The sequence below is a fragment of the Lactuca sativa genome, chromosome 2 (assembly GCF_002870075.4).
Source record: "Lactuca sativa cultivar Salinas chromosome 2, Lsat_Salinas_v11, whole genome shotgun sequence".
Taxonomy (NCBI): domain Eukaryota; kingdom Viridiplantae; phylum Streptophyta; class Magnoliopsida; order Asterales; family Asteraceae; genus Lactuca; species Lactuca sativa.
This window is the reverse complement of record NC_056624.2, coordinates 175,613,444-175,639,987: the sequence shown is the minus strand read 5'-3', so window position 1 is coordinate 175,639,987 and position 26,544 is coordinate 175,613,444. Positions and strand designations below refer to the sequence as shown.

Below are 26,544 nucleotides of genomic sequence, written 5' to 3'. Positions count from 1 at the left end.
CAACCATGTTTAATTCCTAAGTCTAAGTGGTAGAATTAACCTAATTGCTTGAATTCTTCCAACTCTTGAAGCTTAGGGTTCTTCAATGCCTTCTGAATCTTTTTGTCGCAGGTAATTCTCCCAAAATTCGCCAGAAGTTTTATCCCAAGTGATCAGGATTCGTCTTATAAAGATATCTCAAAACAGAGGCTACTCGGCGAGTAGCAGAATCAACTCGCCGAGTAGGTCAATACTTATCCGTCTTCAGGTTAGCAGTCGTACATATCTTCTAGTATCTCATCGTGTACTCGCCGAGTAGGGCCGAGGTACTCGCCGAGTAGGTCATTCTTGGCACCCTTTAATCTTCTCTTGCTTTCCTTTTCTCCTTTTTACATCCAAGCATATCTTTTGGGCTGAAAACACAATTCAAAGCATTTTAAGTACCTTTTGTCCAAATTATTCTCATAATTAACCAAAAATAACTAAGAATATATGTTAAATAATTAACTAATTATGCACATATCAAAATTAACACATATGGTTAATTTTGTTAAAATGCTTATGTGATTTTAATGTGATTTTAATGTGTTTAAAACATAGTTTTGCTTGGGGGCAAGCAAAAGTCAAGTGTGGGGTATTTTGATATGTGCATAATTAGTTAATTATTTAACATATATTCTTAGTTATTTTTGGTTAATTATGAGAATAATTTGGACAAAAGGTACTTAAAATGCTTTGAATTGTGTTTTCAGCCCAAAAGATATGCTTGGATGTAAAAAGGAGAAAAGGAAAGCAAGAGAAGATTAAAGGGTGCCAAGAATGACCTACTCGGCGAGTACCTCGGCCCTACTCGGCGAGTACACGATGAGATACTAGAAGATATGTACGACTGCTAACCTGAAGACGGATAAGTATTGACCTACTCGGCGAGTTGATTCTGCTACTCGCCGAGTAGCCTCTGTTTTGAGATATCTTTATAAGACGAATCCTGATCACTTGGGATATAACTTCTGGCGAATTTTGGGAGAATTACCTGCGAGGTGTTCGACGTGTGGGGCATAGACTTCATGGGGCCATTCCCCACATCCAAAGGAAACAAGTACATTCTCGTGGCGGTGGATTATGTGTCAAAATGGGCGGAGGCGCAGGCTTTACCTACAAATGACGGACGGGTAGTGGTACGGTTCTTGAAAAGACTATTCTCCCGGTTTGGTGTTCCAAAGGCCCTAATTAGTGACCGTGGCACACACTTTGCCAATGATCAATTGGACAAGGTGCTCAAGAAATATGGGGTGACCCATAAGTTCTCCACATCATACCACCCGCAAACGAGTGGGCAAACGGAAGTTACCAATCGAGCTTTGAAGCGTATCTTGGAGAAGTCGGTGGGAAGCAATCGCAAGGAATGGTCGGATAAATTGGATGACGCGCTATGGGCGTTTCGTACCGCTTTCAAAACACCTATTGGTACTACACCATATAGGTTAGTTTATGGAAAGCAATGCCATTTACCGGTTGAAATCGAGCACAAGGCATATTGGGCGCTAAAAAGATGCAACTTTGACATGGAAGAATTGAAGACCAACCGTTTAATGCAAATGAATGCCCTTGAAGAACTCCGGAATGAGGCCTATTCTAGTTCATGGCTCTATAAAGAAAAGACCAAGAGATGGCATGACCAAAGAATCAAAAGCAAAGACATCCATGAAGGCCAAAAAGTACTACTCTTCAATTCCCGTCTAAAACTTTTCTCGGGCAAACTCAAATCAAGGTGGGATGGTCCATTTGTGGTTAAGACGGTGTTTCCTCATGGGGCTATTGAATTGATCTCAAGAGATGGCACGCCATTTAAAGTCAATGGCCATCGAGTGAAGAAATATGAAGAAGGAGTCCCCCGCAATGAAGGAATGGAGGAGCTCCTGCTGTGCGGAATTGCAAAAACATAGAAGGGGCGGAGTCCAGCTAATGACTCCATCAAAAGAAGCGCTTCTTGGGAGGCAACCCGAGTTTCACGTTTGCATTTTCTTTCCCTTTCTTTATTTTTCGCATTGTTTTTTTTTCATTTCTCTTCATTCATTCTGTTTCTCTAAGTGCTTGAGGACAAGCTCTACTGAAAGTGTGGGGTGGAAAGGCTAAAATAAAGAAATTCACAAAGTAGCATTGGCAAAAACTTAAAATTTTTCAACCTGTGACATCTACTCGGCGAGTACATCGGATATACTCGGCGAGTAACTGTTCGTGTACAGCCAAAAATGCATAACACGCGTGTCTACTCGGCGAGTAGGTCCATTATACTCGGCGAGTAGACGGTTAAAACTCAGTAAATTCTAATCTGTAAAAACTACTTTTATTCAACATTTCAAACCCCCCCCCCCCCCCCACACTCGCCGAGCATCTTCTCTTAGCCATCTCTCAAGAGTTCTTCAAGATCTAGTCAATTTCCTTTCTCTTTCTCTTAATTCAACCACCAAGGTAACATCTTTGCTCTTTAATTTTATGAAAGGTCCAATCTTTATCACATATATCTCCATATTTGGTATATATTTTCGGATTTGGAGACTTTTCCCCAATTTTTAGGGCCTTGATTTACTCAGGAATTAGGGGATATTTGGTGTAATTTCTTCAACATATGTGGTTAGAAACACAATTACGACAAACCCCTATGGATAAATTGGACTAATTCGCAGACTACACAGCTTCGATTTCGAATCTGTCCGAGTGTTCATACTACTCGGCGAGTATGCTCGCGTACTCGGCGAGTAGGTCTCGCAAAGATGAAAAATTTTCTGTTTTATTTATGGGGTGTTGTTTGTTGTTGTGTTTTTGTTATGTTTTTACAGGGAGCATGGCAAGGAGAGGACAATCATCAAGAGGAGGAGGCCATGGTGATATGCCATGGTTAGCCTTTCAACAAATTACCTCTAAATCCTCCAAAACTCGAGCCCTAAACAGGTTGGAAGCGCTGCGACAGAAAGAAATTCACTTGCCCACTGCAGTGGATTGGGGATGGATGGGTAATGTCGGCTTGGAAGAGGAACTTACTCCATATTTGGTAAAAGATTGTAACTTGGGTTATGCTAACATCACTTGTGATGGTTGGCTGCAATTATTTAAAATACAAGAGCCAGTATATGCGGAGTTGTGCTGGGAATTCTTTGCTACTATTTCATTCCGAGGTGGGAGTGAATATTACAATCCAAACACGATCTCGTTTTCTTTGGGAGGAGAGATGCGACAATGCAGCATGGTTGAGTTCTCTTGGCGGTTGGGCATCTACGATCAAGATATGACAATGACGGACTACTTTGAAGCCTTCTTGGAAAATACCTACAAAGAACTTCCCGAGGGGGTGGTGGCATCAACATGGTGGAGTACAATTGCTAACCGGGTCTATATACCTTCCACTGCTCAAGAAGGGCATATTCGTTCTCCAATCCATCGACTCATTCACCGATTCATTGCAAGCACAATCAACATGCGAAAGGATGGGGATAAAGTTACCACCCTTGATATCTTTTATATGTGGAGTATCATCACCCCCGATGTTTTCTGCGATCTCCCATATTGCATTGCTAAATTTCTTGCGGAGGGAGCAGTTAAGGAAAAAATCAACTCGAAGATCAATGGGGGCATGTTCATCACGAGGCTCGCGCGATCATTTGGGATTTTGGAATTACCGCAAGCCCAAATGCTAACGGTTATCCACCCTCCTCCGTTCAATACGACACTCTATAGGAGGGCTCGGATAGTGGAGAAATTTGGTGATTCCTTTACTATTCCAAATGAAGACGAGCCGGCGGTCCCCGAGGAGCCGGGAAGGCGGGTTAGGCCGAGAAACGAGCGGGTACGAGAAGACCCACCGGTGATTCCGGTGGAGGATAACGAGGGATGGAATCAAGTGGAGTATCGACGATACTTGGATGATATAGGGCGAGGGGTTAATTACACCAATCAATCCTTCGATTATCTTTTTCAACAAATGCATATTGCCCCGCGACCGGGACCCGGCTATCCTTACATCATGAATTGGGACGAAAGGATGCAAAGAAGGGGTGGAGAAGGAGGTAGTGGAGCTGGAGGAGCCGGGATGGACGAGGAAGAATGAAGATTTTATTTTGTTTGATTATGATGTTTGTTTTAAGGACAATTGTGGACATGTAACCTTGGTTAAGTGGTTTGAATTTTAGTGTTACTTTTAGTTTTCTTTTCAGGTGTTGAAGCTAGGATGCATGCTATTTAGGAATGGTCAAGCGAGGAATGAGAGCTTTAGGAGTGCTTATGGAGTTTTGTTCCTAGGATCGAGTCCGTACGAATCAAGAGTTTATTAAAGTGTTGCTGTTTAGAAAGTTGCTTGGAGAGTGCATTTATGTTTGCATGTCAACACTAGAATAAAGAGAGCCAGCGTTTAGAAAATTTTTGGAATTATATGCTCTACTCGCCGAGTGCACTAATACTACTCGACGAGTACGTCTGCTTCTGCACGATCTGCTTGTCCGACACCTTCTACTCGGCGAGTTTAATCGCCTACTCGCCGAGTATCCTGCTGCGAGAAGAATTTCTGAATTGTTCTGGATAGTTTTTCTGCGCCATTCATACATTCTTTATGAGTTACTACTAAAAATTGTGCCCTTTTTCCTTGGAGTTTTCGAGCTATCAACCGCACAAGAATTATGACACCCGTGCCATGGATGAGCTGTTCCCATGAAGTTGAAGACGAGGGTGTCAACCTAGCGACTGCTACCCCAGGGGAGTTTGTTCCAACTTTCTCTCTATTTGCATTTTTAGTTGTTATAATATGCAATGAGGGCATTGCATAAAATAAGTGTGGGGTAGGGGGTTAGTCACATCTTAGAACACTTAGAATCTTAATTTAGGCTAATGTTTAACTTGTTGAATATTTAAAATGCTTAGGTCTTAAATTAGAAAATTTTGGTAAAAATTAGGATTCCATATTAGAATTATGTTAATAATTGCATAAGAACCCAAATGTTTAGTTGAGCCTATACACGTTCTAGTGCATTTGTGGCTTCCTTATTTCAGTGAAATCATGGGACAAAAACACGACCTTGCTCAGCCTGAGGGATGCAATATGTTTAGCAGCCTAAACCTGAAATGTATCCAGGAAAATTTTTATCATTAGCCAATAAAGGTTGAAGTTGAGCGCCCCTGCTTAAGCATGTAGGGTTTTAAGTGAAAAAAAAAAAGTAAAGTTACATGTTAAAAAATAAAAAAAAAAGAGAATTACAAGAAAAGTTATAAGAGTTTTGGAGCAATTAAGTATGAAGTTCAAAGATTCAAAATTCCAAAAATCCAAAAAGTTGAAGATACCAAAAAAATCAAACAACAAGGTGGTGAATTCAAAGAAATCAAAGATCAAATTATCCAGAAAGTGAAGAATTCAAAGAGCTCCATATTGGTATCGGATAAATTGTAATTTTCTAGATTATGTATGCTTGGGTTGCTCAACCAAAAATACCTTGAGGTTAAAGAGGTTTTCTGAGGATGGATTCTGAGGGTTGCATAAAATGAGCATAGTTCGGGGTGAGTGGGCGAATGTTTATGAGGATTGTGAGTATTTGGAGTATGGGGGGTTTTTTAGGAATTAGACACAAATGTATGCGTTGCGGTCTTGGCATAATGGCTGGGAATGATTGGAATTATTAATGTGATTTTAATGTGTTTAAAACATAGTTTTGCTTGGGGGCAAGCAAAAGTCAAGTGTGGGGTATTTTGATATGTGCATAATTAGCTAATTATTTAACATATATTCTTGGTTATTTTTGGTTAGTTATGAGAATAATTTGGACAAAAGGTACTTAAAATGCTTTGAATTGTGTTTTCAGTCCAAAAGATATGCTTGGAGGCGAAAAGGAGAAAAGGGAAAGCAAGTGAAGGTTAAAGAATGGAAAGAGAGACTTACTCGGCGAGTAGTTCGGCATTACTCGGCGAGTACACGCGATTGTTCCAGAAGATAGCTACGATTCCTGATCCAAGACGGATAACTATACACCTACTCGGCGAGTTTATTCTGCTACTCGCCGAGTACCCTCTGTTTGAGGGTATCTATAAAAGACGAATCCTTATTCCATAAGAAGGCATTCCTGGCAAGTTTTAAAAGGGAGAGCTGCGACTATAAGGAGAGGGGCGCTAAGGAATCCTAGGCTTCAAAAGTTGGAAGAATTCAAGCAATTAGGTTAATTCTACCACTTAGACTTAGGAATTAAACATGTTTGCTTTCTTAAACTTTGTTTCTTTGTTTGTTTCTACTGCAACTATGAGCTAAACTCGTTTTTGTTTCTGTTTGGGGAATACCAAAGAACTCCTATGGTTAATTATTGAATTTTGTTTAATTGTCTAATGGTGATTTGTTAAATTAAGTTTGTTAAAGAACCTTATGTGTTAATCACTACTATTTTCTGTTAATTGGAAGGCAATTAGGTTGCATGAACATCACTTAATTGTTAACCTCATATGTCTATGTGAATGCTAAAACGTATGCTTGGAAGTAATGATTATGAAACTAAGATTAATAAGAAAATAGGAAGATTAATGTGTGAGCTTGTTGAGAAACCACCAACAAGAGGTTAATTGAATTAATAACTTAATTGACCATTACAAATCTTATTTAACCCAAATAATTAATCTAGGGAATTAATTAGTTTAAACACTTGATCAACGCTTAAATTAGTTAATTGTCTAAGGGTTAGGAGTAATGAACATGAACCTAACTATTATCATTGGTAACCAATAGCAATTAATCTATCTTAACTTAAATAACCATAGGAGTAAATTGGTTGAACCTAAATAGAAACATCTTTATCAAATTTGGTGAATAGTTGTTGCTTTAGTTAATTAGTTAAATTTAATTTGTTTAAGTTTCTAGTCTTGCAAAACTAGAGAAAAAACCATTTACTTTTATTATTTGTTTTAGTTAAAATTAGCTATTAGTTTAATTTCCGTTCCCTGAGTTCGATACCTTACTTATCAATCTATACCACTTAAAGACAGGTTCACTGCCTTTGTGTGCTCAAATTATTAATAAAAAGTAGGGATAAAACTAGTTGAATTTACACACATCACATCCCATCAAAATATCAGAGTACAGTCCCAGTAAATCTCATAAATGCGGAAACCGAAGAGTGTGTGTATGACGTGCCGCTACCGCACCGGCTCCTTCCCCTTCGATGCAGAGGTACCTGAAAACAAAACTGTAAACGTAAGCACAAAGCTTAGTGAGTTCCCCCAACGTACCACATACCATACAAACACATAACATATATACTGCCAGGCTATTCTGGGGTGCCTGACTACCCGGTACGGCCATTCTGGGGTGCCGACCTACCCGTGTCAAGCCATTCTGGGGTGCTGACCTACCCATACGGCCATTCTGGGGTGCCGTCTACCCATCGGTCCTGACAACCGATCCTCGGGGACTATTTCACCCCTACTACTATGATCACATATAACATAACAAGCCAGCATGCAAACATATCATCACATACTGTCAGACGTATCTGGGGTGTCTGACTACCCTTCGGTCCTAACGACCGAACTTTACTACTATCACAGACGACGTATCATGCTAGCATATAACATATCAGGTAATGGCAAACTTAGATGATATCACAAAGACAATCATCTACCATACATCTCCTACTGGTGGGTCGGCATTGTGGCCTTAGACCCACCTCTACTGGAAGGTAACTCACCTCGAAGTAGCTGCTGAACTGATCGGGAACTAACTGACTGCTGCTGCTCCGGGAGTCCTCCGGCTGCAATTTCCACGACATACTCAATCAAACACTGCTAACTGTCCTTTAGGTAAAATGACCATTTTACCCATGACCATGCCCTAAGTCAAAGTCAGAGTCAACTTTCAGTTGACCCGACTCGCCGAGTTGGCTTTCCAACTCGCCGAGTCCCTGCCCAAACGACTGCCCTGAATCCCGATCCTACCCGTCGAGTTAGGCGACGACTCGACGGGTTCACCTTCTTAACCAATATTCAAGTCCTTCATCCTACTCGCCGAGTTGTATGAACAACTCGTCGAGTTCATCTTCATCCGATGAACACTTTATGCTAAGACTCGCCGAGTTGTATGAACAACTCGTCGAGTCTGTTCTTGAGCTATGAAGATTGCCTTGGACTCGCCGAGTCAGGGCATTGACTCGCCGAGTCCTAACATGGGTGAGTTCAGCTCCCAACTCACCGAGTCACCCCCTGTGACTCAAGGCTCAACTCGACACATGAAGAAGGGACCAATTCTATGACTCGCGACCAGACTCGCCGAGTCACCTATGCGACTCGCCGAGTCGCCGCCATGCACTCCTTAAATATACCGATTTGCTCGGTTCCAGACCATGCCATTCATAGATCTGGACTTCTAGGACACGAATCACACGTAAAGTTTCCAACTTTACGTGTGGATATCCACCAATAAGGATTATAAGGCTCAAAATGTCTCAAAATGGTAGATCTAGGGCTAACAAGCCTTATGGGACCAAAAAGCTAACAGGTTTGAGCTCCTGGAGCTCAATCTTACATAGATCCAAAGGCCAAACGCCTTATTACAACATATAAAGAACATGCAACTTGGGAAATTGACCAAGAAGGACCCAAATGAAGTTTTAAGCATAGAATCAAGGGGAAAACGGGTTATACCTCAAAGGAAATGTTGAAATGACACAAGGGTGGCTGATCTCCTTCTCCTCTTCTTGATCTACTCCTCTTACACTTCAAAACCTTCAAGAATACACTAAAAGCACCTCAAACTCTCAAGAAAACAAGGGGAAAACGATGTAGGGGGAGTTCTGGGGTGAATGGGGACGAGTTGGGGCGGAATGAGGGTTTAAATAGGGTGCAAACCCTTGAAACTTAGGGTTTCATCCCGCAGCGGTGACTCGCCGAGTCCAGGATATGGACTCGTCGAGTCGCCTACTAAAACGCGTCCTGAGTCCCGTCCCTACTCGGCGAGTCGGACCCTATGACTCGCCGAGTCTAAGGCTAAATTAGGTCAATGCTCAAATAAAATTCACATACCGGAAACCAGGTGCTACATGAAAAGATAGGTGAAAACGGACGTCGGATGAAGAAGTTATGATTTTATAACGGAGTTTTCCTGTCCTGGCCTACTAAAAATAAATAATAAAAATAAAGTCAAAATTAGCCGACGGTGTCTAAATGAAAGTTGTAGAGCGTAGTCTCACCTACGCGGGGATATAAAGAACGTCGAAAACGGAGTTCGTATGAGGAAGATATGAATTTTTGAAGTTTATTAAATATTTTCGATATTTAATTTAAATATAAAATACCGATATTATCTGAAGGGGGGGACTCAGCGATCCTATCCTCATTACGCCCAGCGTAATTTCATATTACGACCAGCGTAAATCGAAGTTCCAGCCCCCTATAAAAGGATGTCGAAGGCAGCCGAGTTCTTTGCTCATTTCTTCCCCTTCTCTCGCGTTTTTGCATTATTTTTCGTGCAAGAATTATCCCGAAGCCCCGGTATCATTCCCGAGCCCCGAAGATCCCGAGAAGTGCAATTCCCGAGCCGAAGCTCTGCCCGCGAGAAGTCTGGTTTTTGTGAAGATCTTCCAGATTTGCCGAAGAATACTACTTCTATAAGTCGTAGTGCTGTCCGATCTTCTTCTGATCAAATGAGTGTGTAGTTACTTTCTTCTAACGCTTAATTATGAAGTATTTTATACGAAATACGTGTTATGTGTATATTTTGTTGTTATATGCGTAAATGTATATTCACTTTCTTCTATCTCATATATATGGTTTATTCTCTATGAAATACGTGTTATGTGTATGTGTCTCATCTGTTGTTTGGAATATGTATTGAATGAGAATGTTATACAGGTTTTAAACTATGTATAAAAATATATATTTTTATCTACTAATACGTCGGGTAGAACATGGGTAGATAGTTGTGTGATAAACATATGAGAGACCTCGATGTTGTTTTTGATTCAGTCATCTAGCGGAGTTTAGATGACGACCACAGACTTTTCTAGACAGTCCTATGGAACGCTAGCAGGTTCGCCACCTGTAGGTGTTAATGAACTTGGGTGTTCATTCGCTGTACTCCATCCCCTCATGGTTGCCTTATTTGACATATATTGCCGGGAAACCCCCGAATGCATGTGTTGTCGCCCCGATGAAATATTCTAAGACTAGGTCCCTTGTGTTAGTTGTTTTAGGGACGTAAAGTGAGAATAACGGGAATGGGTAATTGGATTATTGTTGGTTGCTGGAATTAAATATAATTATTTATTGTGGTTTGAAAACCCTATATGCTCACCATGCTCCCAAGCCTGACCCACTCAGTTTATTTGTATTACAGGAAGTGGTGCAAGGGCATAAGATGGATGAATCATCAAGTTGTTTTGTTTATAAGTTTGTATATGTATATATTTGTTGAATGACTTGTAATGTTATCGTTTATGCTTTATGGTCTGTATCGGAACATGACATCCCGAGTTTTGATTATATAATGAAAATACATTTCTTGATGAAATGCTTTGGTAAATATTATTTTATCATACTTTGTTTTTGGGAACAAATTCCGCAACTCTTTCAAATCAAAAGGATTTACTCTGAAATTATTTTAAAAGCATAAATGAAAATCGGTCTTTTCTGGCCGAGATTTTGGGGATGTAACAGAACCCACGATTTCCTCCTTTAGATTTGTGTTCCTGCAAGCAATTTCCTCCTTCAGATTTACAGAAAATGAACACATATGAAGATAAACATGAACATACAAAAACCCTAGCTTCAAACCTTAATTTTGCAGTTGTGTTCTTGAAACCAAAACTGATGTAGATAAAGATGAACCCACAATTTCCTCCTTCAGATTTGGTTCTTAAAATCGATTTCCTCCTTCAGATTTGCGTTCCTGATGAACTCAGATGTAGATAAACATGAACATACAAAAACCCTAGCTTCAAAACCCTACTGCAGACGATTTCATCTTTCAAAATCGAGTTTTGAACACAACTGCAAACAATTTATCTTTCAAAACTCGATTTTTCTGTTAAACGATGACAAATTTGGAGTTTTTGGTTAAATGAAATCAAGAATTCGTTTTTGTTTTCAGGTTTCATAACAAGATGTTCAAACAACTCCATTTTAGAAACACAATAACTCAAAAACATTGTGGCCGGAGAAGACGGTCAGAGGTAAGAAATGTCGGAAATGTTGCCAGAAAAAGATATTTTGTAAGAGTTTTGTTAACATGAATATATGTTTTTGTTTTCTCCATTAGTTGTTTTATTTTCTCAAAAACACGATACCATCAAAAATATTTTTTTTAATGTTTTTTTTAACTACTGAAATTTTATATATTCATGTTAACAAAGAGCTAACGGAAAAAACAAAACTTCCAGTGAAATAGATTTGCAAGAGTTTTGTAACAACAACATCCGACTAATTTTAATATTCCGATTCCTACACAAAGAGCTAATGGAGAAAACAAAACTTAAAGTAAAATAGATTTGCAAGAGTTTTGTAACAACAACATCCGACTAATTTTAATATTTCGATTCCTACACAAAGAGCTAATGGAGAAAACAAAACTTACAGTAAAATAGATTTGCAAGAGTTTTGTAACAACAACATCCGACTAATTTTAATATTCCGATTCCTACTTAAAGCAATTAAAAAAATAAACGATCCAATCTTTCAAGGAATCCTTTCTACTACACTTTAAACCAAAGTGAATGTTCTTTCCAAAATTTCACATAACCCACCACATAGTTATAATAATAGCTTTTTTATGCTAGAAAATTGGATCGAATTGAGCCGATTAACAATGACTGAATTTTGAAGAATTAATTTATATAAAGCAAATTTTCAACACCAAATTTGATCTTACCAAAAATATGACATAATATTTACTGTTTTACTATTTAATAACATAATTTTTGTGAAACAAATGATATTAAATTTGAATCAAACATTGTACCCAAATTGGTACACACAATATAATTTGATGATGAGTTGGAGATGTTCATAACCAATATTTTAAAAACCGGTTTTTCAGTTGAACCGGTATGGTGACCGGTTCCCAGTTCAATTGGTTTAACCGGTTCGACCGCCGGGTGAACCGGTTTCTATATTTTCCATGTTTTTTTTTTCTATTTTTCTACATATACATACATATAGAAATTATGAATTTGATGTTTACAAGTTCAAACATTAAAAATACACATAAAAATAAGTTGTAGATAAATCCAAATACATTAAAATAACACATAACCATAAGTTTTATTGTTTTAAATCAATCCATATACGTCAAAAAGAAAATAAAATATAATACCAAAATGAAATATAGTTTTTAATGAATACAAACACATCAAAAAAAAATTATAACATTTACCATATGTTTTTATTTAGAAAAAATTTAATAGATTTGAAAAAAAAATCACCAACGTTTATTATGTGAATGGTTGTTTTTCATGTGTTTTTATTTATTTTGACCGGTTCAATCCGGTTCAAAAATCAATGTAAAACCGGTAATAGTTGAACTGTTCACTCTCCCGGTTCCCAATCCAACCGGTTCGACCGGCCGGTTCAAACCAATTTTTAAAACATTGTTCATAACACGTTGGACCCAACTCAAGCCTATTTCCAAATTTAATTTTGAATCCGATTCAAATTCGGTTATCTGATCTGGATCCGAATCCGATCCGAAGTCAATTTGGCTGAAAGATTGTTTTATGAGATGGTAGCAAATCAAATATAATATCCTGTACATTCCGATCTGTGGGTCCCACTTTTGTGATTTTCATAGATCCCGAACCCTACAAACTACAAAGGTGTTGGTTTCCAGCTGCTTTCATAAATCTACAATCAAAGATTTTGGCACACGCCTGTCCTTTGCTCATTGCTTCTTCCTCCACTCGCTCAGAACGTCATGACGTCTTATAGGGGTATTATTGTAACTTTATACATCCCATGAAGCAAACTTTGTCATTATTTGAGTACTCTTTTTCATTATTTTTTATTTTATGATTCTTAAGCCAAGCCCACCACATACCATTCAACCATCTTTTGTAATCACCATGAAAAGAATTGGACAATTGGTCCATGACCATATTTTGGAATAATCAATAATCATAACAATATATAAGAAAATTTGGAAGGTGTCCTATCAAAAAAAATAACTATAACTATCTTTTGATATTTACATGAGACAATTATATATTTCAAAAAAAAATGTAAAATTATTTTTCTCACCTACTTTAAGGTTCTCAAATAGTTTACAAAATAAACTTAATCGCATGAAATTATTTTTTGACCATAATAAAGCAAATCTCTTTGATTTGGTATAACTTTGTTTTTAGAGAAAACTGCAAATTTGGTGTGTGCTTGTTAAAAATTTGGTGTTCCTTAATGTTCAAATTTCACATAGAATACAATTATCTCATGTTTCGTTATGATTTAGTTTTCCGTATTTAACTCTCATTTGCCGTTAGCCGAAACATGTGTCCTTTATATAGGACAATCTTGTCTTTTCACGTATCATCTCTCTCATGCTTTGTTACTATCATTACAAAACTAGCACTCTCACATGCCTTTGAATTGATCAACCTTATTAATCAGTTGACACTTAATTTTTCATCCCCATTCTTTTCATCTCCTTCGGTTCCGAACCCTAGTTACCATTTCTACTTTTTGAGTCAATTGGTATTGAAGCTTTTAAACAATATATGGTAGAAGGATAATGGTGGTGACAATGTGGAGTTTAAGATCTATGAATAAATATTACGAGTATGTGTAAGTCTATATAGTAAATAGCCTGAAATAAAGTCAAATGGGATCGTCTCTCCATGCTCTTGTCAATATACTATTTTAATCAATGTGTAACACCTATTTAGAGAGCATTTTTGTGATTATGAAGCCATTTCCAAGCAAGTGAAGAGTATAGCAAGGTGGTGGATCAAAGGGGAAACAGTAGATCCAAGTTTGGGGTTCTATTTCAGATCACTTAGAGGTATAAAGCTATAAACTTTATCTAAGTTAGATTTAGTGTGATTTAGTTTTGAAGTCATTTTGGTCCAAAGGTTGAAGCTTCTTAGTCCAAATCCGCCTTTTAGGCTAAGAGTTGCCACCCTTAATGCTAAATGACTCCCTAGGACATAAAGTTGTTATCTTGGTGGTCTTAATGGGTTCATGCAAGAGTTAAGACCACTTTCATGAAAGTAGAATATCATTTTTTGGAGTTTGGACTTGTTTGGGGTATGCAAAGTCACCAAGTCAGTTACTTTATGGATTAAGACGTTGGAAAGGACTTGGATCTGTGATTGTAGCTTCTGAATCTGAGTATTAAGCACTTAATGGGAAAATGACTTAACAGGGGAGTACGCTGAGCGTATAAGCAGGTATGCCCAGCGTACGCACCATTTAGCTAGTACACTTAGCGTACATAGGAGTACGCCCAACATACTCATCAGTTATGGGCCTTATGGATTTTAGGCCTCGATTTGGGCTATGCGGGGGAATTTTGGTCCTTTGGGCCTTAGTGGGCCATCAAGAGTCAGATAATGTGGGCCGAGAAGATGTTGGGCTTAGTGTAAGGCCCATAAGAGGAATTGGGCCCAATTTAGTAAATTGGGCCATTAGTGGGCCACTAGTGGGTTTGGGAAGCCCATCCAACGTTAGGCTTTTCATATTATGATTTTGAGCCTTGGATATGGAACAAGTTGGGCTAGGGGTAAAATGGTCATTTTACCCTAAGGAGGAATATTGTTTGAACTAAGTGATATTTTGGTATTGATAGCTTTGGGAGTCGAGAGATCAGTTGTTCGGGAATTTTGTTGAGGCAGCGATTTGGGAGTTCGATTCTTCAATTCAGATCGACAGTGCAAGGTGAGTTATCCTCACTTTATCAACATGGTCTAAGGCACCAAGGCCGGCCCTTTATCGAATTTGTATCCGAGTATTTGCTTGATATGTTTATTGATTTGCTAGATCTGCATCTTGGTAGTGAGGATGGTATTATGTTAGTGACCTGGTTTAGGTCGGCATCCTGGTAGTTAGGATGGTATTATGTTAGTACCTGGTTTAGGTCGGTATCCTGGTATATAAGATGATGTATGTTAGTGACCGGTTAGGTCGGAATCCTGGTTATAGGATGGTTGTTGTGTTAGTGATTTGTTAAATCGGTATAGTTATCTGTTATATACATGCTAGCGTATGATATTTATGTGCATATGATTGTTTGATTTGGTACGGGGGTTGGGTTGAGGCGGGTTCTGCTTCATGCTGTAGGCCAACATACCCAGGGGAACCGGATAGACTGCAGGCCCAGGAGGGCACATAGTCAGGCCGAAGGCCTAGCAAGCAGTCCGAATAGGATGAAGGCCCCGAGAGGGTGGTCCAAACGTGCCAAGGCTCAGAGAGTAGGCTAGATAGATTGAAGGCCCGGTGTGGGCGGTCCAGTCATACTGTAGACTCAGAGAGTGGACCAGGTGGACTGAAGGCCCGGCGCGGGTGGACCAGTCACACTATAGACTCGAGATGCATGGTTGTTCTGTGTTTGTTATATGATATGTTTATGGTTGTATGAGGTTGGTATTTTGGGGGGAACTCACTAAGCTCTCGGATTTACAGTTTCTGTTTATTATTTCAGGAACCTCAACGGATGACCGCGGGAAGGCGAAGGCATGACCGTACACTTCCTCATATTTTGATTTGGATTTCTGGGATACTCTTATATGAAACTATTTTGGAAACCTTTTTGTAATAACTATTGGTATTTGAATTGTTTTTAAAAGTTTAAATTTGGCATGAATTTTATGGGTGTTACACAATGCTAGAGAGCAGTATTTATAATCATTAAAATTTCAAATAGTGCAAATAATTTATGAAACCTAATTCCAAAAAGGTTATGCTCACTTGGAATATGATATGTATATATATATATATATATATATATATATATATATATATATATATATATATATATATATATATATTAATGAATTTCATACAATGGATAACATTAAAGATATAACGGTTTTGACATATAGAAAATTGATTCAAAATAACTGTATGACAACACGCTCTGTCCAAAAAAAATGATTACAATGATTATCCAAGGTCGCGTATGTGACATCCCCAAAATCACGGCCAGAAAAAACCGGTTTGTTTATGCTTTGTTTAAAAATCAGAGTTACATTTTAAATGAAAGTGTTGCGGAATTTGTCCCAAAACAAAAATGTGATAAAGATTTATCAAAAGCATTTCCATAGAAATGTATTTCATTAAAAGACTCGGGATGTCATGTTCGTACAGATCAAAAGCATAAACAGTACAATATAAGCCTTACTACATTATTTCATATCTACAGGCCTATATCCGTAATCCCTCGTCCAAAACATCACACCTATGCTCATGCGCCACTACCTGTAATACATAAAACTGAGTGGGTCAGGCTTGGGAGCCTGGTGAGCACATAGGGTTTTCAACCCACAATAAATAAGTTTATTAATTTCATCGATCAACAATAACCCGATTACCCGTTCCCGTTATCCTCACTTTACGTCCCTAAACATCTATCATAAGGGACCTAGCCTAAGGATCATCATCGGGACGGACACTACTGCTAAGGGGATTCCTCAGCAATAAATGTCCTAAAGGCAACCATGTGGGGGATGGAGTACACCGGTGAACATATCGTTCACAAACACCTACAGGTTGTGAGCCTGCTAGTGTTCCACTGGACTGTCTAGAAGAGTCCGTGGTCGTCATCCATACTCCGCTAGATGACAGAATCAACAACATCAACATCGAGGCCTCTCATCATTTTATCACACATCACCTATTGCATCTATCCATGTTTTACCCCAACATTTTCGTAGATATAAAATACATATACAGTTTAAATCATTGAAAACATGTATAACAACGTTCATCTAGCATAGATAGCAAGTATTCAGATAATATGCACACATAGCACGTAATTTATATAAAATACTTCATATCTATGTGTAAGTTGAAAGTAACACTCACTTGTTAAGGTGATGATTCCAAAATCGGGCAGCGCTTGCTTCTAACGATTCTATTTTCCTTCGACGAAACCTAGCATTATTATCGCTAAATTTTAGTCTAATATTTACCGTGACCAACTATTAGTCTTAGTATTATTATTATTATATAAGCGTTAAACAATATTTTCCAACCACTATGTACAGACAGGGGGCAGACATAAAACACCGGAGGGCAGGACCATTTTGGCATATAGCACTTCTGAAATCCAACAACCCTATGCGGCCCTTTAAACCAGATTCCCCGTACCGCGAGTAGTTAAAAAAAATATTATAACGACACTTATATAAGTTATAATAATAGCTCAAATATTTATTATAAGTTCATAATAACAATACTAATTTTAAATATAAGCTATATTAAAATAAGGTAAGCATAACTTACTTACAAGGGGGTTTTAGCTAGGAGTCGGGCTCTGCAGGGGCAGAACTTCGTCGCTGAATCTTTCTAAGAAAGATTCGTGCAGCGCTTCAGCGCTCACCTTACTATACTAAGCTACAGATGAGAAGTTGAATCACGAGGGACCGAAATGCTCGGGGGATAAGGAGAGAAAGACTCTTGAATCAAGAGAATGGTGCAAGAAATATGAGAGCCCAAGGCTCTTATTTATACTAATTGAATTTTCAAAAACTACCCTCCATAATTACTTAATGACCTTTTAGTTATATAAACAACTAAACACCCATCTATAATACTATTATAAATGGATTTAATGATATTTGTACTAAACTAATGTCGAAAGAACTCAACATTAGTCTTATAATGACCGCATCGTCGATACCTTTCTAATTATATATACATATGTATATATATGTGTACGTATACATGATTTATACTTTATTTTAATACGTAAATATGTTATTATAATTTGTAACTCGTTCATACGAACTCCGTTTTTGACGTTCTTTATATCCACGCGTAGGTGAAGACGTACTCTACAACTTTCGTTTAGACTCCGTTGGCTAATTTTGACTTTATTTTTAAAGTTATATTTTTAACAAGCCGGGACAGGATTGGTCTGTTTAAAATCTCATAACTTCTTCATACGAAGTCAGATTTGGGCGTTCTTTTTATCGATGTTCTTAGTTTAACATATTCTACGACTTTCGTTTAGATCACTAAGGCTAAATCTCGCTCTATCGTAAATTCACTATTCACGCTTCCCGGTATCGTGCCGGTTCTGTCGTGAAACTTCGACGGATCATAACTTCTTCGTTATAACTCGGATTTCGGCGTTCCTTATATGCACGGAAACCTTGAGACATATTCTACAACTTTATGTAGAGATATCGGGATTATCTCACACTTTAATTTTGACGCTCATTTTTATTCTTTATTAATTATACATTTATAATTAAATAATAAACACATATAATTCACATAATACTCAAATATTTCATCTTTATTACTTCAAAAAGAGTTAGAAGAGTTGACCTAGACTATTACATTGACAAAAATGCTTAGCCCTGAAACCCGGGCGTTACAGCGTAACATGGCAGCTCGAGTTGTGTTTGTAAAGCTCCAATAATTGTTAGTTTTTTCTTTTGTTCTTTCATTATGATCATGGGTTTTCACTGTACTTTTGATCTAAAATCTTGTAGAGGTTTAGAGGTTGTTTGTTTTTAAAGTGGTAAAATGTTTAAAATGAACTAAAACTTAAGAGATCTTGTAATAAATGTGATCAATTAACCATATTTTTTCTCATATTAAAATATGAATAATTCACGTTGGTTTTTAATAAATTGAAAAACTTATCCATTTAATAATATTTACGAACAATTTAATAGATTTATAGTTTTTTGTAAGAAAATATTAGATAAATGAAAAGTCAACATAAAAAAACACATTAGATTTTTTCTTAATAAGAATTGTATACTTACACATTGCCATCCGATTTGCATTAATTTCCATTGTACAACAACAAAACCGATCTTTGAAATTAATGTTGAAACAACCAAAAGCCCCAATGCTAAAAACTCAACATCTCATACATTACTAATCTATTAAAATTTATATTTGATTCAAACTTTGCCAATAACAATTTCATACAGTTTCAAACATATAATACTTTTTAAAACATTAGATAAACTATATATATTTCATTCAAACCGGAAGGTCACTTACATATTAAAGTTGATATTTTAAAAAACATAAAAGATTGTTTTGATGATTGTCTTACATTATTAAAACTAAATTCACAAAACTAACATACTTTTTATGAAATCATTCATTCTACATTTCGCATTAACTGGTCAGCAATTTGATCTCGTAGATGAACCATATATTCCCGATCTCTTGCACTTCTATGTGGTTGTACCTCATCCACGTCATCCTCCTCCTCCTCCTCATCATCATCATCATCATCATCATCATCTTGTACATTGTTTCTTTGAAGTGATATATCGACTTGATTATATTGAGAAAAATATTCATCACTTAATCCCTCTTTTCTTATATAATTATGAAGCGCAAAACATGCAATGACGATGTTTCTTTGTATAACCAATGGAAATGGAGTCATTCTCTTCAATATAGGAAAACGTGCTTTCAAGACACCAAAAGCACGCTCAATGACATTTCGAAGTTTTGCATGTGAGTGATTAAATTTTTCTTTGTTAGTTAATGCACGTCTTCGATGAAAATCTCCAAGCCAATACCGCACGTTACGATAAGGAGCCATAAATCCTCGGGTGTGTGTATATGCAACATCACAAAGATAATACTTATTTGTATTATAAGGAAATATTTTTTTTTAAAAGTAGAAATATTAAAATTAAAATGTAAACAAACCTGGCGGTGGAAATAGGAATGGTGCATCTCGATCAGTTAAAGCTTCAGATAATATTCTTGAATCATGTGCTATCCCTTCCCAACCAGCCATGACAAACGTAAAAATCATGTTGGAGTCGCATATTGCCAATATGTTTTGATAACAATTGTCTTTTCCCCTTCCTCTATACAAATGTTGTTTGTCGAGAGGGACAATAACATGTACCAAAGTTCCATCATGTGCACCAACCGCTCCTTTGAAAATCCTTCGTAACCTCCTATTATGTCCCGGAACGTTTGGATTTGGATTAAAGGAAGTTGGTACTATTATATCATTTGCGAACACCATCATTTTATCCAATACTTCATAAAAAACTTATGAATCGTTTGTTTTGAGTGTTGAAATCTACGTTTGATGATTACATAACGTTGATTGTGACCAGTCATCATCAAGAACATCACCATCTTCTCTTCAACCAATATATGTTTACTATCCTTTAACCAACTTTTTACTCTAAAATGTGTGCAAAGTCGAACATAAGAATCACGTGACATACGTAAGAGCTCAATGCATTGATTATTAGTTACTTGTAATAACTCTAATGTGAATTGATGCCCAGACGTTTTTGAGGTATTATCTCGCATTCTTTTCTAACCTCTTCTCCAAAAAAGCGAAGATACAAATTCATAACAATTAGGAGGCACAACTTTTTATCGTAATCCATTGTGAACCTGTTAAACCATCAACACTTGTTAAATCCCAATATGCTAAAGCAAAAAACATAAGCATTTGTATCATATTCAAAGCACACATTTTGTTTCAAATAAGCATATAATCTCAAAACTAGCAATATTTGTGTCAAATAAGTACATAATCATTCAAATGATAGCAAAAAATATAACGTCAAACATAAGTTCAAGAAACACATAATTGTTCAAATTGAAAGAAAAAACATAAGCATAAAGACTACTTAAACATCCCTAATGTGGTGCCAGTCATCTTTATCCACCTTTTTAAGACCTTAAGTATCGGTGACAATGTCATCCATGCCTCTCTCATATTCATGGACATTCCAAAAAGGTGAAAGGCTGCTAAAAATATAGGATCCATTGGGTCTAATCCAACTAGCTTCAACCTTTCATAACATTCTTCTACTGTTGTCCCTTCCTTACTATTCACCACCATGAGCTTTATCACTAGGAGCTCGAGCACTAGTGTCATTGGAAGTGTCATCATCATCATCACCATCTTCTAGGCCATTAAAAGGGTTGTCATCAATCAGAAGTCTTTTGACACAATGAGAAGAAGATGATGTATCTGCGGGTGTAGTTTAAGTAGAGGTCCATTTAATGCTACCGTTGGCACTACTTCCATCAAACAAAGATGCACAAAGGTTGGGATAAGGCAATGGGTGTGTCCTCAATGATCCTGCCTTTGGATGACCCTAAACCAAGATTAATAGTAATTATAAGTATTTGACATCATTATTAAAATTGGACATAAACTAAAAAAATTAAACTATATAGACACACCTTCTTGAATTCTTCCCATTCTGTGTTCACTAAGGCACATGAATTTGTTTGAGCATTGTATAAATTCCCCGACTTGTTTCTCAAATATTTCCACCCTACGTATTTAGCTTTTAGATTATCAAAAGCATTTTTCAATTGTTTTTGTGAAGTATCCATATCAAACTTTTCTTTTAGAGTGTTCCCTAACGTAACCCAAGACTCCTTGTGCATGCTACCTCATTTTCTACCAATTCTGTTGACCTCATCGATACACGTATCTAATAAACATTTTACTTGCTCGTTCAACCATTGTAGTTTGTCTCCCATTTAGACAAGCTATATATAATAACTTTATAAATTAAGTCCATGAAAGAATCGACTTAAAAAACTAAAAACTTCATGATTCATATCTATAGATTACATGTTAGACAAACAACATAAAATAGAAACATCTGATTCAAGTGAATCTAAAGCTGATGACAAATAATATGATGTTGATCAAGAAACAAAATTGAACAAAAACACTACACTAAAAGCATGTAATGAATAAAAGCATTATACTAAAGAGTTTCAAACTAGAAACATGTAGTTTGAAACTAAACAGTTTAAAGAGAAACTCTAAAGTCTGTGAGTTTTTCCTTCTCTTTAAAAAAAATGCAAGTTGTCTCACAATCACATTAACTTTTCAAAAAACACAAAGCTACCATTTTGAGTTTTTGCAGATTACTTGTTCAATTATTGTTTATATCCTCTATGAAGTGTTGCTATAGACAATGAATCCAAAAAAATATATAACAAATTATTGAATGAAAGTAAAAACCATTTATGATGGTATAACCAGTTTTATCAAAATTAACAAAGAATCAAACATAAATCATCAACTGAATTACAAAAAGGACATTACATATTTTGGACAACAATACCCCTGATGGCCAAATTTGGTGTCAAATGGATTTCAAACAAGAAACAGGAAAATTACTTGTTCAAACAAGAAACAACTAATAATTGTCTGGTATAAGAGCAGTAAACAACATGAAAATTACATCTTAAGAAAAGCATAATCAATTAGATCAGGTAGAAAACAAAACAAAATCAAACAGATTAACAAGAAGTTATTTGAGAAATCAACAACAAGAAGTTATTCGACAAAATGGTTGATGAGTTTCACCATTAATGGAGTTTAAAGTAATAATACAAGTTGAGAGGGAGATAAGAAAAGAGAAACGAGAATGAAGAGTGACTAAACAGATTAAACTCAAGCATGTACAAAATTCCCAAGAAATAATGTTACAAATTGACACCCACTGTCAGAAAACATAACTGAACACAAGAAAAATGAAGAACTAAATTACATCTTAAACTAAACAAAATCACAAGAGAGGAATAAATAAAGCTTAGATGAACAGGAAGTAGTTTGATTATAGTACAAAACGGAACAAAATCAAAGAGATAAATAGAAGTTATCCGAGAAATCAACAACATAGAAGGTTTTTAATTGACAAAATCGTAGATGGGATTTCGCCATTAATGGAGTCTAAACTAACAATACAAGATGAGAAGGAGATAAGATAAACGAGAGAGGAGAACGAAAAGGGACAGAATGGAACATACCTGATGAGTCGGCGGTGGCGATGACGATGTGGAGCGATGGAGGACGAGCGAGGAGTGCCGTAGGCAGAGCAAGGACTGGCGTTGGCCGGAGGTATGGATGGTATGTAGAGATCGCCGGTGGGAGGGTGTAATTTCAAGTGAAAGGGGAAAAGCGTATGGAGACGATGAGAAAAAAGATAAATGTATTCAACAATTAGAAGAGGCGTTTTTAGGTCTTTCCAGAAAAGATATGAAAAAGTCTTTTTAACTTCTTTTGTCTTCCAAAAATCAAACAGTCTTTTTAGTAAACATTTACCCGTCCGTAGATGTAAGCCCTGAAAAGTCTTTTTGACAAAAAACAAACGAGCACTTAGTATCAACTCCTCGACCCTATAAAGGTGTGACCTTCTAGACCTTTGCCTTTTGTTGTGTTCGATATTAAATTCACATATGCAAATATGCACGCCACAACACCCAACTTTTATTACATCACAACTTGATCAATTTTGTCATTCATATAAATTCCAATTACAATAAGATAACCGCCGATATCAAAAGTAAAAATAAAAATCACCATTACACTAGTAATCAAATACATACATTCCTTAAACTATATTTACTGATCCAACCTTACATTTCTAAAAGTAAAACTAAGAGAGTACTATTTCCAAGTCTAGCTTCCACTTTCCTACTATTGATTTGAGATTATCTTCATGTATAATTAGATGGTCCATCATCTCAATCAATTCTCCTATTCATCCACTCCTACCACAACCAATTAACGGCAGCCAACCAATTTCCCCAATTGAAAACGATGTCCAAAACAGTTTTCAACTCCAAGATGTCTTCTTTCTCTCAAATAAACATTGACAACCATTATCACCAGACTAGACTAGAGGTTTAATCATCAAATGGCTCAACATGGTTCAAGACTCGTGGTGCCAATTGACGTCACCAAGAAACCACGACAACAGAAGCTCCCCCTTCACAACCGGTGGCACCCCGACATACCACCGGTGGCTCAGGTCACTGTCGGGGAGGTTTTCCGGGTAGAAATGGTGGACTTTTCCGGTGGTGGTATCACCAAAGAATACACAGCCGAAGACATCAAATACTCCGATCAGTCTGTTGTGAGTCATCATGCTTTTAAATCCGTTCAATTTCAACCAATCACAATTAGGCCCAATAACCCAATTAACAATTAAGCCCAAAATGGAGTCAACGTCTCCCTGAAAACGATTATCATATTATCATATTATCATTATCATATCTTCTTAGTTCTTTAGTTTCTTACTTACACATAGTCACAATTCACAAAAAATTCATCTATGGCTCCTAGAACACCAAAACTAGTGGTACCTATTGACCTAAAAAAGAAGCCATGGGAGCAAAAGCTACCATTACATAATCGTTGGCACCCTGAGATACCACCGGTTGCCGCCGTTAAGACCGGAGAAGTTTTCAGGGTGGAGATGGTGGACTGGACCGCAGGTGCTATAAAAGATGACAATTCCGCTAGTGATGTTAAACACTTAGACCTTTCGACTGTAAGTGTAGAGAATTTGTATGGAATTAATTTATAAGATAAGTCAACTCTCGGGAACTGTATGAATCATAATAATTTATTAGTTTCATAGATTCTGTATGTAAATATGATTTGATAAAATAAAATCGATTTTCAGGTGCATTATCTGAGTGGGCCGATTAGGGTTGTTGATGAGGAAGGAGAAGCGGCTAAACCAGGGGATCTTCTTGTGGTTGAGATATGCAATTTAGGTCCTCTTCCCGGCGATGAATGGGGGTTTACGGCGATTTTTGACAGAGAAAACGGTGGCGGGTTTCTCACTGATCATTTCCCTTGTGCCACGAAAGCAATTTGGTATTTTGAAGGAATATATGCTTACTCTCCTCATATACCTGGTGTACGTTTTCCGGGTATAACACACCCTGGAATAATTGGAACTGCGCCTTCAATGGAACTTCTTAATATATGGAACGAAAGGGAGAGAGAGCTTGAAGAAAATGGTCTAAAATCATTAAAGTTATGTGAAGTTTTACATTCAAGGCCATTGGCGAATCTCCCATTAACAAAAGGCTGTCTTCTTGGCAAGGTACTGGAATAGTGTAATGTAATGTAATCACTACTATGAGTAGAGAAAATGTTTACTAATTGAGACCTGTATAGATTCCAGAAGGAACTCAAGAATGGGAGAAGATTGCCAATGAAGCTGCAAGAACGATTCCAGGAAGAGAAAATGGAGGAAACTGTGACATTAAGAATCTTAGTAGAGGTTCAAAAATTTACCTTCCAGTGTTTGTTGAAGGTGCTAACTTTAGTACAGGTGATATGCACTTCTCACAAGGCGATGGTGAAGTTTCGTTTTGTGGGGCGATTGAGATGAGTGGATTCCTTGAGCTCAAGTACAATCATCTATCTCAAATCTCATAAACCGCCATTGATAAACTTTGTTCTAATTTTAACTGGTTATTAGGTGTGAGATAATACGAGGGGGGATGAAAGAATACCTAACTCCAATGGGACCTACTCCTCTTCATGTAAACCCTATTTTCGAGATCGGACCAATGGAGCCTAGATTCTCAGAATGGCTTGTATTTGAAGGAATAAGCGTTGATGAAAGTGGAAGACAACATTACCTGGATGCGAGTGTTGCTTATAAGCGTGCAGTTCTGAACGCGATCGATTATCTCTCCAAATTTGGGTACTCGAAAGAACAGGTGAAATTCAAATTCCTTGAAGATAATCGCAAACACTGTGATGATATGATTTGAATTCATGGTGGATTTTAGGTTTATCTTCTACTGTCGTGTTGTCCATGCGAAGGAAGGATTTCGGGAATTGTGGACGCTCCAAATGCTGTTGCTACTCTTGCGATTCCAACTGCTATTTTTGATCAGGTACTTTACTTGCATCTGAACTTCGACATACCTGATAATAATCATGTAGAAATGACATAATCAGGAAGTGATCTTCTTTGAATTTGTTGCAGGATATTCGTCCGAAGACTAAGAAGGTGCCAGTAGGGCCACGGGTGGTGAGAAATCCAGATATTCCGAGATGCAGTTACGATGGGGATTTACCCATAACAAAAAATCCTGGTGCAACAGGTTGAATGGGACATGATGTATTTCGATGTTGGGAAAATGAACAAACTATGGAAACTGTTTTAAAAATACCATTAAACTAAATTAATGCTATCAAAAGGTAAATATGAAAAACTTTGGCCTAAATATGAAAAACTTGCATAATCTTCTTCTTTCTAGGTTTAAGGCTTTAACCTTCTTTTTGGTCTTGACATTTGAAGTACCTAAATATGAAAAACTTGCATTAACTAATATTTTTCAGCGGGATTAACGAGTAGGATAGGTCATTTTCCTTTTTTGGACATTTTGATTTGTTATGACCCCCGGCTTTGCAAATGCTACAGGTCATAAGCACTCATTCTTGGTAATCTTTGGCCTATTTTCTAATTGACAAAACTGCACAAATGGTCCCTGTGGTTAGCTGAAAATTGTCATTTTGATCCAAAAAGTTTGGACTAGCACCAAAAGTCCAAACTTTTCATTTTGTTGCGAGTTTGGTACATTTTGCTTTGAACTTTTTTATAATGACGATTT

The 26,544-nt window shown here is 37.1% G+C and overlaps 2 protein-coding genes across 3 annotated transcripts; both read left to right on the top strand.

The window, feature by feature from the left end:
• Positions 1 to 1,046: 1,046 nt before the first annotated feature.
• Positions 1,047 to 1,925, top strand: LOC128132431 (uncharacterized). Its single transcript, XM_052768993.1, has 2 exons — positions 1,047 to 1,387; positions 1,463 to 1,925. The coding sequence occupies exons 1-2, from the start codon at positions 1,047 to 1,049 to the stop codon at positions 1,923 to 1,925; spliced, it is 804 nt and encodes a 267-aa protein (XP_052624953.1).
• A 21,626-nt stretch (positions 1,926 to 23,551) lies between these two features.
• Positions 23,552 to 26,166, top strand: LOC111902776 (uncharacterized). Of its 2 annotated transcripts, none has more exons than XM_023898590.3 (6): positions 23,552 to 24,038; positions 24,591 to 25,019; positions 25,094 to 25,329; positions 25,401 to 25,644; positions 25,717 to 25,824; positions 25,917 to 26,166. In XM_023898590.3, exons 1-6 carry the CDS (start codon positions 23,820 to 23,822, stop codon positions 26,037 to 26,039), a joined length of 1,359 nt encoding a protein of 452 aa, XP_023754358.1. In that variant the 5' UTR covers positions 23,552 to 23,819; the 3' UTR covers positions 26,040 to 26,166. The 2 variants fall into 2 exon arrangements, with proteins under 2 accessions (XP_023754358.1, XP_023754359.1); XM_023898591.3 differs by lacking the exon at positions 23,552 to 24,038 and adding an exon at positions 24,123 to 24,455.
• Positions 26,167 to 26,544: the final 378 nt, after the last annotated feature.

What these genes read in the sequence shown, in the direction of transcription:
- LOC111902776 (XM_023898590.3), top strand. Translation starts at nt 23,820, where the DNA reads ATGGCTCAACATGGTTCAAGACTCGTGGTGCCAATTGACGTCACCAAG. An exon ending in AATACTCCGATCAGTCTGTT is followed by an intron (nt 24,039 to 24,590) that starts GTGAGTCATCAT and finishes ATCGATTTTCAG; the next exon opens with GTGCATTATCTGAGTGGGCC. An exon ending in TTGGGTACTCGAAAGAACAG is followed by an intron (nt 25,645 to 25,716) that starts GTGAAATTCAAA and finishes GGTGGATTTTAG; the next exon opens with GTTTATCTTCTACTGTCGTG.
- LOC128132431 (XM_052768993.1), top strand. Translation starts at nt 1,047, where the DNA reads ATGGGGCCATTCCCCACATCCAAAGGAAACAAGTACATTCTCGTGGCG. An exon ending in GGAAGCAATCGCAAGGAATG is followed by an intron (nt 1,388 to 1,462) that starts GTCGGATAAATT and finishes TACACCATATAG; the next exon opens with GTTAGTTTATGGAAAGCAAT.